We start from the raw sequence: 14,801 nt of genomic DNA, 5'->3' as shown, positions 1-14,801 counted from the left end.
TATAAAGTTAATAATGAAATAATAAATGAGAAAAAAAAAGTCAGGACTACCTACGTGTTTGAGATAACAGCTTTACCGGAACTTATTTTTTACATAATATTTACCCTACTCTAATTTACATTTTTATTTCTTATTATTTCAAAATGTTGTTTTTTTATCTTTTTAGCCCTGATGAATCCCTACAAAGTGCGGCGAAACGTCGGATAATGAATTGTTGAAAATTATTTTTGATCTTTTTGACCGCAACCCTGACTATCTTCTTCATATTTTTAAAAAATATAATATCTTTTAATAAATATTATTTTTATTTTTCAATCTGAAAATTAAGTCACCATATCTATATTTTGATAACGTATGCCCAGACGTTCTATCCTTGAGATGCTTACATATCGAAAAGCCCTTGTTTGGTTTGCCTCAATGTAATAGGAGACTAGTGCACAAATGTTCCAATATTAATTTCATTTTATACCGTCGAAGTATAAATTAAAACATCAAAATTTGGGTCAAAAAGACGAGACATTTAAGATTTTTCGATTTCTTAAGATTTCTTTTTCATTATGTGTCTAAAAGCAATGGCGAAAAAGCTAAGCTAATGAACTTGGCATACTTAATAATTGAATACCTAAATTTTCCTATAGAGTATTTAGACCGAGAGCAAGTTCAAATTCCTGACTAATTAATTTATTTATTTTTCTTAAAGAAAATTTAAGCTTCTTTATTGTAAAACCAGTTGTTTGACAGAATAATTGAACCAGGCTGTCCAGTGATTTGATGATTAAGTCATTTTGCTCAGTTATAATTTAATCTTGTTTGACTTCATAAAGTAAAGACATTCCCAATACTGTGGCACCCCAACTTATTGCAACCTTATATTATTGGAGGGTCGAGTTTTCATACCGTGGAACCGCCACGAAATAAAAGTCAACTCACCTTGGCTGGAATAGAATCGGCGCCATTGCAGACCTGATATTGCTAAGTTGACACCTCAACTCATTTAACTTCTACCCAGAAAGGTTTAGATCCGCTCTTAGCCAAAAATATTTCAATTTCAAAAATCAAAAAATGTGATTTATAATTTGAATAACTAATATTCAATTTTAAATTTGTTGTTTTGACTATAAAAATTAATCCAAGCTATAAAAGGAAAAAAGAATGTCTTTAGTGAACTAAAATATTAACACAATATTAAATTAAAAAAAATAAACATCCAAGACAGATAATAAAATCATAATTTACTAAAATGTTATTACAATTAATCAAAAATTAAAACAGAAAAAAAAAATTCAAGAATTTAAAACTCCCAGTTAACACAATTTTAATAAAGATCCCTTTAAAAAACAATTATTAAAAAATTTAAGGTTGTGATAAAATAAACGTTTTTATATCCCACATAATGCCCATTATTACAGATATTTTTCGACAGACAGACTTGATTAAAAAAATTAATGGTTTTTAATTGCTCTAACATAAGAATTTCTCAGTGACATCTTATTATTTATGGTTATATAATTTTGTTCTTAAAAGGTTCGCAGTTACTCTTGCCTCAAAGATGATTCACAGAGAGAATTTCTATGTATCTATAAAAACGGACTTACCTTTGCCTACTGTTTCCAAAGTCCTCTTGAACGAATCGCTTCAATGGGTGGTTTTACTCTGAATTGAGCCGTAATCCTCGTTATATAGTTCAAGGTAGACAGGTGGAGGGGACGTCTTCGTTGTTCAGAAATATACCTTTCTTTAAGAAAGGAAGTCAGGAAATCTCTAGGAACATCTTGATAAATATTCATGTTATAGCGTATAAATAACAACGGACAATTGAGCATGCTGATCATTTATCTGTATAATTTTTAAAAGAACAGCGAAGTGAATGAAAAGCTACTTCGCTATTATCAATCTGAAGCAAACTATCAGAAGAAGAACAAGATAAAAAATAAACAATAGCATGTTTCATCATCCATGTAATCAGTTTGTTGCAGTTTGTCTTATACTGGATCTGCATGATTACCTCTTGCCCCAAATCCAATGCTTGGCCAACTCGTACCAGACAATCCTAATAATTCATCCATATGCGCGAATTTATCTACTTCGATTAAGAATATGATGCTGAAGTAACTCCGCGAGTTCTTTTATCTGCCCACGGAAAGGGACGCCATTAATAAATAGGCTCAAGGATCTGGCCTTTTCGGCTGAGATTTATAATTTCCAAAACGCATCCTTAGGCAGGCACTGCTTTATGGAGCGCATATGTTCCTACATTGTCGTGTAATCACGTTTCAAATTATTTCAGGAAGCCAAGACTATAAGAGTATAACAGCCAAGGATATAACAGTTTAACAAAAGATAACGAAGACAATAGGAGGTGACGGTAGCAGCGTGACAATGCGCCTATCTGCCAACCAAAGGTTGCGAGTTCGAGTCCCCGGCCCTATTCAGGATTTCTTTCAAGCACATAATTATACAATACTCACTCACAACCTCCCCCGGGGCATTTGAGAGGTCCATTAGCCAATGTGTGGCACTCACAAAAATAGGCGTGGGAGTGACGAACCTATGAAAATTTATTTCCTAAGTACATCGCGCGAGGCCTTGGACCTCCACGGTCTGTCGCGCCAATAATAATAATAACTTTAGAGGATGAATTTTTAAAACTCATTGTTAAAGCCCTGTCAGACTATTTTAATGAGGATAAGGCTTAACTGTTATTAAAGTACAGTTACAATACTTATATTCCATTTATAGGTAAGTGAAAGTAAAAATGATACTCTACTATAGTCGATAGAATTTTAAAAATTTGATATTAAACTGGAATTGATGATTGATTCCGAAGGTTAGAAAAAGTCTTTAGATAATTAAAGAACGTAAAGCACAAATGTCTATTTAATGACTGTTTAGAAATAATACTATAATATTGGAAATAACACAAATGTGAGACTTGATCACTACCGCTTGCTCAAGCTCTCTTTGACCTGTTCCACTTCACACTAGATCGGCCGCAAATGGGATAATCACACTTGTACAAGTAAGATCCTATCAAGGATTGGTGATGTGTAGATGCACCTTTTGATCGCTTCAAGACACACAAGCGTTAACTTTTACAATTAACTCTGAATAGTTTCATCAAGCTCTATTCAATTTGTATTTATTTCACTCAATTGAAACATAAGAGTTATCGCAGATGTGTATTAGCACTTAACTATATTGAGTTTTCATTAATATTTTTCTTAAAACAATTGTTTAAGCTTAAATCACTCAGTAGTGAACAAAAAGTCTTGGATTAAAGGTACATTTAATTTAAGGATATTGTTAGGCATTAGAAGAATTTAGTTGACATATTTTAGAATATTATATTTTCTAATATAATGTGATATGGCCTCAACTTATGTGGTCTGTTCTAACTGTGCCTGGACCAGTTTTTCCTTAGTACCCATGAGGGTCCTAATGTTGTACTCAATATTCTCAGAACATCTGTCAGTCCGAGGTAACAACGTGTTGAGAAGGCTGTAAGGTCAATTGAAAATGTTTTAGAATAAAATTAAAATTATTTTTAGACAAATAAAATCAACCGTTTATCTGATGTACCTGAATGCAGGCTCACAAATGTTTTGCATAAAGTGAATTTGGAGTAGTATTTTTTTAAGTTTCACATTTTCTAAGATATCTCCAAACTCGATTAGTCCGTAACATTCCTGGGGAACCTCACGAGCGAAAAATTCCTCACAAATTTTGGCCTAAACGGATGTAAAATATTATTGTGTTTGTAATAATATTATTATATTATTATAAGTTGCATATCAAAATTAATGAAATAAAAATTAATTAACTCAGTAATATTTTATAACATCTCGACCGTTTCCCGAAAAATATTCTCTGGATAAATTTGAAAGGATTGAAGATTAACTTGAGCTTATAATTGTATCAATGTACAATTACATGGTAATATACGCTGGTATACCGAGTTGAAGCGGCTCTATCCCACCTCCCGAAGGCAATACCTCCTTAGTGTTTTCCTATTCCAAGTTCTTAAAATCAAAAAACCTACCTATATCCTAGATCTCCTCACTCTTCGTTCATCCATCCACACATTAAACACCAGATCCCAACCGAATGATTTATATATGTCTTCCTATAGAACCGCCTTCTTTAGCAAATCCTTCGTCATACGTGCAACCTCCTTCTGAAATTCTCTTCTCATCTCCATTCGCCAGTCCTCATCCATTCTCTCCTTTAAACAACACCTACTCCTTCACTTATTGTATAGCCAAACCTCCGCATCATTGTAATAAAATAAATAGGCATACATTCATTAACAACATAAACAGTAATAAAGCCCATATACCAATGTAATTTCATCCTACTATCTGAAAATTTGTAAATGCTTGCCAGATAAAAATCTTAATATATGAACCATGTATTTATTCTTAGGGGACATATGTCCCAGAATAAAATTATTTTTTCATTTCATTACAAGCAAAAAAAAAAAAAAATAAAGAAATAAAAAAATAAACATTTACTCTACTCGCAGACAAAAAGCTTGACTTTAACTTATTATATTATAAGCTCCCCCCCTCCGCACCTGCAGTTTATTTTTTAATAGCCATATAAGATTTTCTTGGCCAAATGAATGAAATTCTCTAAAATCTCCCTATTTTACAGGTTGTTTCTTTGAATCATAATGAACAGCATGCAACACAAAATAGAGTTCAAATAACGTTTTTAGGATTCAAAACCAACTTGGTAGTCCATTGGCCAAGAGCTTGGCCGACTTTTGATGAAACGCTGAATGTTTTCGAAAGCAGGTGTTTTTGACCGAATTTCATCATTGACTGAGTTAGGAAAACAAATTAAATACGAAGAGATGTTAGAAGGTATTATAAATAATTTACGCAAACCGTTTTAGCCTACTATAAATTCATCATTGTATAGAAAAAAACAGTTGATTTAAATCTGGAAAACGTAAAAAAAAAAAAAAAAAAAAAATTAAATAACAAAAAATGATCCCAGCATTCTTAAAAAAGCTTCTTAGTAGAAAACAAAGCTGATTGATGATTGATCTCGAAGATGGGAAAGAATAATTTGAAGTACTGATGATGGTGGTTCGAATACTAATGTTTATAATTTGCTTCATACTTCAATACAAAAAAATTCAAAATATTTGATACAAATTAGGAGATCGTTGGAGGAGCAGGATATTGTTGGCATCTTATTAATTAATTAACAACGATTATAAAATTGCCTTTTAGTTAAACCGTCGTGAAGTTTTAATACAAAAATATCAACAATAGCCTAATACTCACCCCTTGAGCTTCCAAGTAATGCCACGGCTTACAGAAGTCGCTGATGTTGCTACAAGTCAAAAGAATGCCAAAGTAGTGTCGTCGATTTTCCGATCCTTTGAGTATCTTCCTTTCCTCGATCAATTTCTTTAAGTTACTCCTGATGTAGATGTAGTTTCCCAAATCCATTCCTGTAAATAAAAAGTCACAAAATACATTATTCTAATTATATCGAACTCAACAAAACCCAAAGTCTTACCCAGGATCATCGCGTCTAAAAGTAGGAGAAATTCTTTGAATCGTTTTAAATCCAAATTGTTTATGATTCCACACTCTTCGAGAAGACGAACAGTTTGATCGATGGAATGGAACTGCAACAGAAATAGCATGATGCTAAGGCAGTAATAACTGTAATTTTTTTCTTTACACGTACTCATTGTTAAGTCCTGTTCAATTACATTATCTTTTTTAACACCTTGACTGCTGTTGACAACATATTATTAAGCCGTAATGGCTTTGGAAGCACGTATGGCGATAAGTATCATCAAGGGAGGTCACTTTTCTAGCGTTTGGAATAGCAGGAAAAGTTCTAACACCTTCCTTTCATCTTAAATTGTTCCGGACCGTGGTTAGCACTGTCTTAGCTTCTGCCAGCTACGACCGTTCTGGGTTCTGTTGTCTTTAAAGATTTTTACGCTCCTTCAATTTGTTGTATTCACATGTCATACTTGGATTTATCCAGTAGCATACATTTGTGACGATAATATTTGTCATGATTGAAAAATAGGTATTAAAATTTTATTTGGTTACATATCACATTATACCATATAATGAAATTTAAATTGAAAGAAAAGAAAAGAAAAAAAAAACGAGTATTTATAAGTGGATTTCCAGGGGAACTCTCACAGCAAAGGTGTTAAATACTAATTATAAGTATGCAAGAAAAAATACTGTAAGTTTATAGTCAGATTTATTTAAGCCTAAGGCTCGAAAATTGATATTCATATTAAAAAAAAGATACCATGAAACCAGGAATACTTTACTGCCTAGTAATTTCACGTATTACACAGCAACAGATATCCTCATCATGGAGAGGAAAACTGGTGAATCAAAAACTATCTAGAGATAATAGCCTTAGGCCTTATAGTTTAAGGAAGGGAAATATCGATTAATAAAAAGCAAAAAGATTGTATCTCACGGAAGTGAGATACAGGAGTTAAAAAGCCACTGGATTCCTGACGCACGACTCCGTAGTCAAGTCCGCTTATGGCAGATAATAAGGGTATTCATGATCTTTAGTTTAACATGTTAAATAAACAAACTTATGTTAAATGGAGAAATATTTCCTTCTTTTACCATGTCAAAACGATATAACATGTAACATGGTAGAGAGCCTGTTACTGGTCCTGTTAAATGGATAATGATGTCACGCAACAGATCACCTTTGTCACCATTTTGTTTGTTGTGTTAGATTTACTTTCTCGTTGTTTGTGTTTTAATTGTGTTAGTATTGTTTGGGATATTTTTAAAACTAATAAAGCAGTGGATCACAATAATAATAGTGTAATGACAGTTGTCAATTAGCTTATCTTGATTCTCTTCCTGACAACGGTCAGTAGCCAAACTTTCACACAACTTCTATTTTCCACTTATTTTAGGCATGTTGTAATGAATTTCTTTAATCAAAACTTAGAAGGCAACAATAATATGAAGTTTTGGAAGAAAATATCATAAAAGAAGTTGCTAAAAAAATCCGCTAGAAGCTCTTATGTATTTAACATGACTTTAAATAGGGCCGGACACAATCCTATGCTTAAAACATTTTACATTTAACACATCATGAATACCCCTAATTTCTATATGAGCCTTGGATCGAATATGGGTTAAGGAGACCCTCTTAGGACTCACTCAGCCTCTATAAATCGGGCACCTTTAATGTGAGTGGAAAATAAGGAGATGAACGTGGTAAGAAACACTTTCTTACCAAGTAATCCATTTTCTTACTATCTATTTTACCAATACTTTCTTACCAACTAACCCAAGACGCTCTATGGATATTTAATAATATTATTTATGATATTTATAGATTTAATCGTCGAAATTAGGTACTTTCCTGATTGGATCATTGACAACAGGCAACACAAAATAACGTAAGCTAGATATAGATCATTTATAAGACTTTTAGCTTTGAGCGTAGCGAAACAAAAATCCATCTCTAGTGATGGGCTAAAATCCACTTTTCAGATTCGAATAATCGGGAAGAGGCTGCTCTTCTTGGTAGCTCTTCTTCGTGATTCACTGATTCAAGGGTACAATAGAGGTGTGTGCCTGAGAAAAGCCTAGCTCAAAAAGAAAAAGTCGTACGAAACTGAAATCACATATTTAAGTTGGGTATAAAACTGGAATGGGACAGCAAATTTTTCGGTAAAATCGACTGACCTGAAGTGCCAATAGAATTGATCTTTCACATTTTTTTTCTTTTCTTGAAACCGACTTTTGATTAATCCCACCATGTCAATGTAGAATTAAATGTTCTTTGATATCCGCAAGATCGTATCCTCATTGAAATAGACTGACAGGGCTTTAATAACAAATTTTACAAAATCTTCCTCTGAAGTATCTTTAATTTTGTTTATAAAAAAAATAATAATAAACAATACATTAATAAGAAATATCAAAGAATTTTATGAATAAAGGAGAAAAATGGAAAAATAGAAATTTCTGGTTCTGGAGGTAAAAGGCGAAACCGCAAGATCTTTCCCCAATGCATTATCTTTTTTTTTTTTTTTTAAACTATTATATTCTTGGTAAGAACAAAATACACATTGGTTATTCCTACTTCAAGAAAACATAAATTAATTTTTATAGCAACAGAAGAATAAAAAATGGTTTGTTCATAATTTTCACTTTCCCTTTCCCCGGCCATTTCTGGTATACGGCATTGTTATCCTACTGGTTAAAAAGTTATTAAAGCTCGATTGGGAAGGTCCATTTCGTGGGACCGTCACAAAATAAAAGTCAACCAACCGGCTTTGTGCCGATTCTGAAACTAAGTTGGTAAGGTTTGGCCATCACAGCCTCAAATACCTGGACGACTGAACCAGCGGAGCTGTACAGACTGCCTAGAGTGCTTCCACACGTTGGTTTGAACGGAGTCACTGGTCCGTAATATTCCATCTCGTGGCAAATGGCTGCCAGCATCATGCAAAAACACTCCATTGCGCTGAAGGCAGGAAATTAAAATTATTAACAACTAGGGTCATTGTGATTCCTTTTCCGCATTCTCTAAATGAGGTAAGGAATGTGACAGTGTCATCCGACATATATAACTTGACTATAACTTATGAATCTATAACTGAGATAAAAAAAGAAGAAGATACTTATTGAACCTATACCTCTAATAATACTGAAGCTACTCTGTTATGTTGAAAATAATTTCATCTTAGAAGCTAATCAGTTCTATTTTATAGTCTATTTGGTTTAATTGTTTCAAATAACCAAAAATCACTGCATTGTTAATTAATTTTGATTGATATAATGAAAACTTCTGCTCTTACAGAGATAGTCGTTATCAACTACAGTAATTTAATTAATAGCTTTAATTTAATTGCTATTAGGCATCATATGTCAAATTTGATATATTGTTTAAAATTTATTTTGGAGAATATTGTCGAAACTGTACTCCTCAATCTGTACGTTTTACGTAGGAGTACTAATTTCCCATTTTTTTATTGATAAAAATAAATTCATAAAATATTGATTTTTCGTTATTTGAAAAAAAAAACAACATCTTTTTGAAAAATTGTATCTTGGTAATTATTAATTAATAATTAACGTAAGCCACTCAATTAGGGCTCATGCTTTAGCAAATTTACTCTGGTATCAATGATGTTTTTGGTAGTTTTAAAGATATCAGGCTCCGAATGGAAAAATAATTTTATGTAACGTTTTGAGACAGCCGTCATTTTTTAATCCCACAACTAAGGTTGGTTTAATCGTCAATTTTGAATCGTAACTTGTATAGTTCCCATTAATATAATCAAAATTTGGGGTGAAACAACTTTAAAAAAATCGGAGGCTATAGCTAGACTAAACCACCATTGCTGGACTGATATCAACACCTTATAATGCCACTAGGCAATCAAAGGGAGGAGACTCAGTTAAAGTATATACAATACATTTCACGTATTATGTATGTATGATGTATTCATTTATTAAAAAGTACGAAAAAAAAATTAAAATAATAAAAAATTGCGCTTAAATAACTTGAAAAAGATTGGAGCCAATTCTTTATTGTATAACTACTGAAAAAAACACCTAAAATTATAAATTTATTATTTATTTATACTATATAAATCTACAATGCTCAAATTCATCGCTGTACTTAGCAGAGGCAGAGGAAGTGAAAACAAATATTAATTTAATAAAAAATTTTTTTTTCAAGCAAATACCAATTGTTATAACTAATAAAGCACTGCTATAATTATATAATTTATAATTTTCTTAACATTTTTGTTTCATTCGCCTTTTCCGTGTTGAAATGTCTCAACCTGATTGAATATTGCTTGCCCTCCCCTCCTGGGTACGGCATTGCTCAAATTGATAACATTATACAAACATACTTACGTGACAGTATCGTTGTGAAGAATGTTTTCTTTTTTTATAATCGTATAGATAAAATGCAACGTGTTGAATGCATGTCCCCAACCATGAAAGGAAAACTCATGATGTCTGTTTCTAACCGTCAGCAGAAATCTATAACCAAAAAAATGTTACCAGATTTGGTTAGTGAAACAACAATCATTTCACTATTTATAAAAATTCTGAAGAATTTAAAAGATCGCTTTGATTATAAACCACAAGATGTTTTACAAAATATACAGTACTACTGTTTAGAGGAGTTAAGATAGAATATGATGTCAGACCATCCATTGATATAGAACAGTGGTTCCCAACCCGCGAGCGGCATTGGAGGTAGCACATATTTCGTGAGCACCAATTGTTAAAACTATTGTATTTTTTCTTTTTTTTTTATATTCAAGTGTAAGCTAAACGCTTTTAACAGATAATTGCGCATTAAAATTGCTTCAAAGTGTGCTAATTTTCCTGTGGAGGAGACCTTTGTTTTTCAGGGAGCATTCAAGAAGAGGGGTTGAGTCGTGCATTATCCTACTTCCAGCCTTAGTGTTCCGCATACTTCTACGGGTTGTGAACCACTGATCTAGAAGATGGAATCTCCTTTGGCTCTCTTTACTTTAGAAATGCCTGGAAATACAGTCCTTTGTACATGTTAAATCCAATTATGTTTGAGGTACTTCTTTTTTTAAATAACTAGGAATGTAATTTTAATTTGTAGATTATATAGAAGATTAAGTAGATAATCAATAAGAAACCTGATGAAGGATAGTCGGTTTATTTCCATCTTCGGCAACAGATGGAGATCCTCGAACATGTGGAGGCAGGTACACATGTTGTGCTCGATCGGAACAGAAGAAGGGATGAACATGTAATCGACAAAGCCGGTGTAGTCATGTCGAACTTGACAGTTTTCAACCCAGTAGATTTCGTTATCACTCACAATCTATGAAATGATTTTTAATTTTTTAAATAAGTCACTGACATTCTGCACCAACTAATTTTATACATTTAAGCAGGGCTGGATTTAAAATTTGGTGTTTTTCTTCCCTCTTCGCTAGAAGAGGGATAGGAAGAATGTCCGGTAGTTTCCCCCTAAACAAAATCTTTATGATTAGAACTGTGATCTTATAGAGTAATAATATAATTTATAAAAATAACTTGTGAATTAAATTTTCGTATTTTGGAATACAAAATACAAATTAGAGGAAACAGCTGGGGGCTAGAGATGGTTTGATGAACTATCACGATTCAGAGAACTGACAGTGTACATCCCAGAATATTATAATTCAAAATGTCTCATTTGTGCTTTTCTTTCTTTTCCAAAGTGATAGAACTGTTTATTAGTTTAGCGTGTATCGATCCTCCTTTTTTTTTTTTTAAATATTTATTTATTGCTATTTACAACTGTACATTATAATACATTTAGTCAGTCTGATCTAAGTTAAATTGGAGTGTTACAGGCGTGTAGAGAAACTACCCATTGGTAGCACTCTAATGACATTTTAAATTAGCTGGTCTCGTGGCCATCTTCTTTTCAGGTGCCTTGGAGGATTGTCAGGAATGGAAGAGGATGCAAGATTAGAAACTAGGGGGTGATCCTCCTTAATGGTCATTTCTGACCCAAGGGAAGGAAGAGAGGAGGGAGGTTATCTACAGGGTACAGTCCTATTCTATCCATGGTGGGGGTCAAGTTATTATTTTGTGGCCATGCCACAGAAATAAAAGTCGACCCACTAGACCAGATTCGAACCGGCGCCGCTGCAGTTCCGAGTTTGCAAAGACATATGCCTCTACTCTCTCAGCTACAGACAGCCCGTATAATCGATCCATACGCCATCTGTTGAATAAATATGGGTTTATAACAACATGTTAATTAGTTCGGTAGCTAGCAATTTTTTATTTAGATCGTAAGCCGCATAATATTTGACTAGTGGATATGTATTAATACCATAAATTAAGCAATATAGTTTATTATTTAAGGAATAGGTAGTTGTATACACATTTTGAGTTTTAACTTTTTTTTTTTGCACATATTGGGTTTTTTATTGAATGTTTTTCAATTTTTTATTGCACAAAAATCCAGTATTTTCTTTTACAAATCTTCGAGCTCGTTTAGATGGTTATTATTATTATATAATCCGTCACTATTTTTTTTTTTTGGAGCCGGAATCAGGAATATTTCAACATAATGCCTGTTTTATTTATTTATTTTTCATACAGATAGTTTGATTATGTTCATCTTGTTTATTCTTTTGTTTGTGTATATATTCAGAGAATTGTTTTTTTTTAATAATTTTTTTTATTTTTTTTTATTTTATTTTTTTTTATTTATTTTTTTAATTTTAGTATGTATGAGATCATTCATCACTATTACCTATTGCTCACAACTGTGTGGCAGATTGTAATATCTATCAATAAATCAATCTATCAATCAATCAGAAAGATGATACCCCAATTATTGACTACTATTTATATACATTTATTTAAATGGTCCAGTTACCTTGGGAGTCTCCAGCATAATGAAATCTATTAGATTCCTTCTGCTGTAATCGTCTCGATTCTTCTTGGTAATTAGAGCCATGTATAGCTGAATGCCCAGTACCTTACCAAGACACTCGCAGTGGGAGATGTCGGCGCCGCTGAATATGCTGCAATTGGTCTTGTTGATCACTTCCACCACACCGTACACCCTTTCGTATAACATCAGTGGGAAGCTCAGAGAGTTTCTATAGGACAAAGTTTTATCTTAAGTCTGTCGCTTACAGAGGTAAAATTGAAAGAGGAAAAAAAACAGCTATTTGACACCAATTTTTTATTACATTAATAAAACTCTATGGAGTTAAGAGAGAAAAATTGATTATTGCAAACCAATCCTTAAGAACCTAAAATTCTTTCTGTCTTTTATTTCCTCATCCTTCGTTAGAACGAAGATAGATCCTACGTTCTATCCAATGAAATATCAATTCACGAATCTGCTTCTAATAAAAATCCTACATCTTCTTTGCTCTTTCCATTCGTAAAGCTTCCTACCTAACACCCTTTGTTCATCTATCTCTTCATGAATCTATCTTCCGATTGTTGTATTTTTTTTGACATTTTAGTAGTTTTCTCTAGGGCTCATTTCACCATTTTGCAGAACTCAAACTCTCAACAATCTTCTTATTTGCTTAACTCTTCTTAACTCCTAATGAATTATATTATCCGAGAGACTAACCAATCTTCATTTGACTTAGTCAATTTTTTTTTCAAGTATTTCTGTATTAATTTTTCCACTAGTCCAAATAGAGACGTAAATTCTTGGGTATATAGCATCATCGCTGATTGTATCGTATATCATTACTTAATTCAACATGAACGAAACTCATTTTTCAGATATTTCTAATCTTATATGTAAATTTTGTGAGTCTAAAGATTGAACTTTTGAACATGTAAAAGCAAATGATGATCTCAGAGAAGCCTAGAACATGTTTTCTCAGATTAATTTTCTGAATTTAAAATTTGGATATTTTTTTTTTGTTTCTAGCCACAGATATATGGCTCAAGTTGGTACATAAAATAATAACATGTTACTAAAAATAAATAAATTACTAAAACTAATGAAAATATAGAGAAATAAGAAGAAATTTGCTTTTATGTTTCTTTGCAAAGTAAAAATCTCGTGAGAACATCTGCCTGTGAGGGAGGTTGCAAAATGCTCTTCTTCAATCAGATCATCCCCTTTTTAAGGAACATACGCCTATCATATAATTATCAGTTTTTTTTTGTTTTTTTTGGCCAAGACCCCCATTGGAGTCCTATACTGCCTAACCATGGTTGGGTGGTCAAAGTTCTTCATTTTGTGGGACCGCCACTCAATGAAAAAAGTCAACGTCCCAGGCCGGATTCGAACCGGCACCGCCAATAGACATCTAATTGGTAAGACTGTGTCTTAACCACTGAGCTACGGGCGGCCTCTCTTCAATCTCTCCTTGTTCAAGCTCCAGGGTGTCTCCTCATCAGCTTGAACTTGATTGAGGATACTTCTTTTCCCCCTGCATGCGACTGCTGCCCTTAACGCCTCAGCATCCTCACTGTCGAGCAGGTTATTGGCTGTCTTCGTGTCTATTCCACCAATCAGTTGATCATCCCCATTTAGGAAATGGCTTAACTGCTCTGTCTCCCCAGTAAACCTTCAAAGATCCAAGAACTACCTTTCTTAAGTCCTGGGCGTTTCCCGTGCGGACGTAGATCCATTCTAGCGTCATGGCATGAGCTTGCGCTAAATAGACTTGAGGTAGTGGCTGAATCCGGCAGAGATGTGGGTTCACTGCAGCTATCGGTTGGTTTTCTGCTGCTTGAGGTTGGTAGGCTGCAGCTGGAAGTGGGTTGTTGAAGTTCAGACCCTTTATGTTTAGAACCGCCGCTCTCACTATTCCGTTACCGGCCATAATTCAGAGAGAAGAAATAAAAAATATTTTTTTTTAGATTAAAATTTTCCAGTTTCCAAAGGTCCCAGGTTTCGGCACCAATTATGAGACCACGGAAAGAGAGAACAACTCACTCTGAACATCAAATCAGCACTGTTTATTGATGGGATCCGGATATATATATAAAGCGAACAGCTGATCAGGTACTCACTCAGCTGACAGCCTGCATCTTTTATATGTATATATCATAATAAATACATGATTATAATGTTAAATCTTAATATTTAAATGTCCACATTATAAATCCTAAACTATGACCTTGTAAGGAGCCCACCAGCGACATCTATATCCTTCTTGAAAAGCTGATCGTGCTCGGGATCCAGGCAATTGATAGTCTTCCCGGTTTCTGCAACAATGCCTGGAATTCCAACGCCGATGGGGATTCTAACATTTTGTATGGCCTATAATTAAATCATAATTATTT

General features: G+C 33.3%; 2 protein-coding genes across 3 annotated transcripts in view; both read right to left on the bottom strand.

Annotated features, from left to right (window-relative positions):
- The window catches only part of jhamt (juvenile hormone acid methyltransferase), a 9,112-nt gene extending 6,835 nt beyond the window's left edge, over positions 1 to 2,277 (bottom strand). Inside the window, exon 1 of the mRNA XM_014428286.3 lies at positions 1,596 to 2,277. The gene's annotated coding sequence lies outside the window, so the exon portion shown is untranslated. The remainder of the gene's footprint in view (positions 1 to 1,595) is intronic.
- Positions 2,278 to 3,275: 998 nt separating this feature from the next.
- The window catches only part of LOC106685566 (cGMP-dependent 3',5'-cyclic phosphodiesterase), a 22,700-nt gene continuing 11,174 nt past the window's right edge, over positions 3,276 to 14,801 (bottom strand). For both annotated transcript variants that reach the window (XM_014428318.3, XM_014428319.2), the window contains exons 7-15: positions 14,636 to 14,778; positions 12,412 to 12,637; positions 10,667 to 10,854; positions 9,900 to 10,028; positions 8,361 to 8,496; positions 5,533 to 5,644; positions 5,295 to 5,464; positions 3,580 to 3,728; positions 3,276 to 3,498 (exon numbers count right to left, since the gene is read on the bottom strand). In XM_014428318.3, the coding sequence (XP_014283804.1) occupies positions 3,378 to 3,498; positions 3,580 to 3,728; positions 5,295 to 5,464; positions 5,533 to 5,644; positions 8,361 to 8,496; positions 9,900 to 10,028; positions 10,667 to 10,854; positions 12,412 to 12,637; positions 14,636 to 14,778 (1,374 nt within the window). In that variant the 3' untranslated portion in view covers positions 3,276 to 3,377. The remainder of the gene's footprint in view (positions 3,499 to 3,579; positions 3,729 to 5,294; positions 5,465 to 5,532; positions 5,645 to 8,360; positions 8,497 to 9,899; positions 10,029 to 10,666; positions 10,855 to 12,411; positions 12,638 to 14,635; positions 14,779 to 14,801) is intronic.

This window comes from Halyomorpha halys, unplaced genomic scaffold (genome assembly GCF_000696795.3).
Source record: "Halyomorpha halys isolate HHAL.00 unplaced genomic scaffold, Hhal_1.1 Scaffold710.1, whole genome shotgun sequence".
NCBI classification, from domain to species: Eukaryota; Metazoa; Arthropoda; class Insecta; order Hemiptera; family Pentatomidae; genus Halyomorpha; species Halyomorpha halys.
The sequence above is the reverse complement of the archived record's forward strand: the minus strand, read 5'-3'. Positions and strand labels throughout refer to the sequence as shown.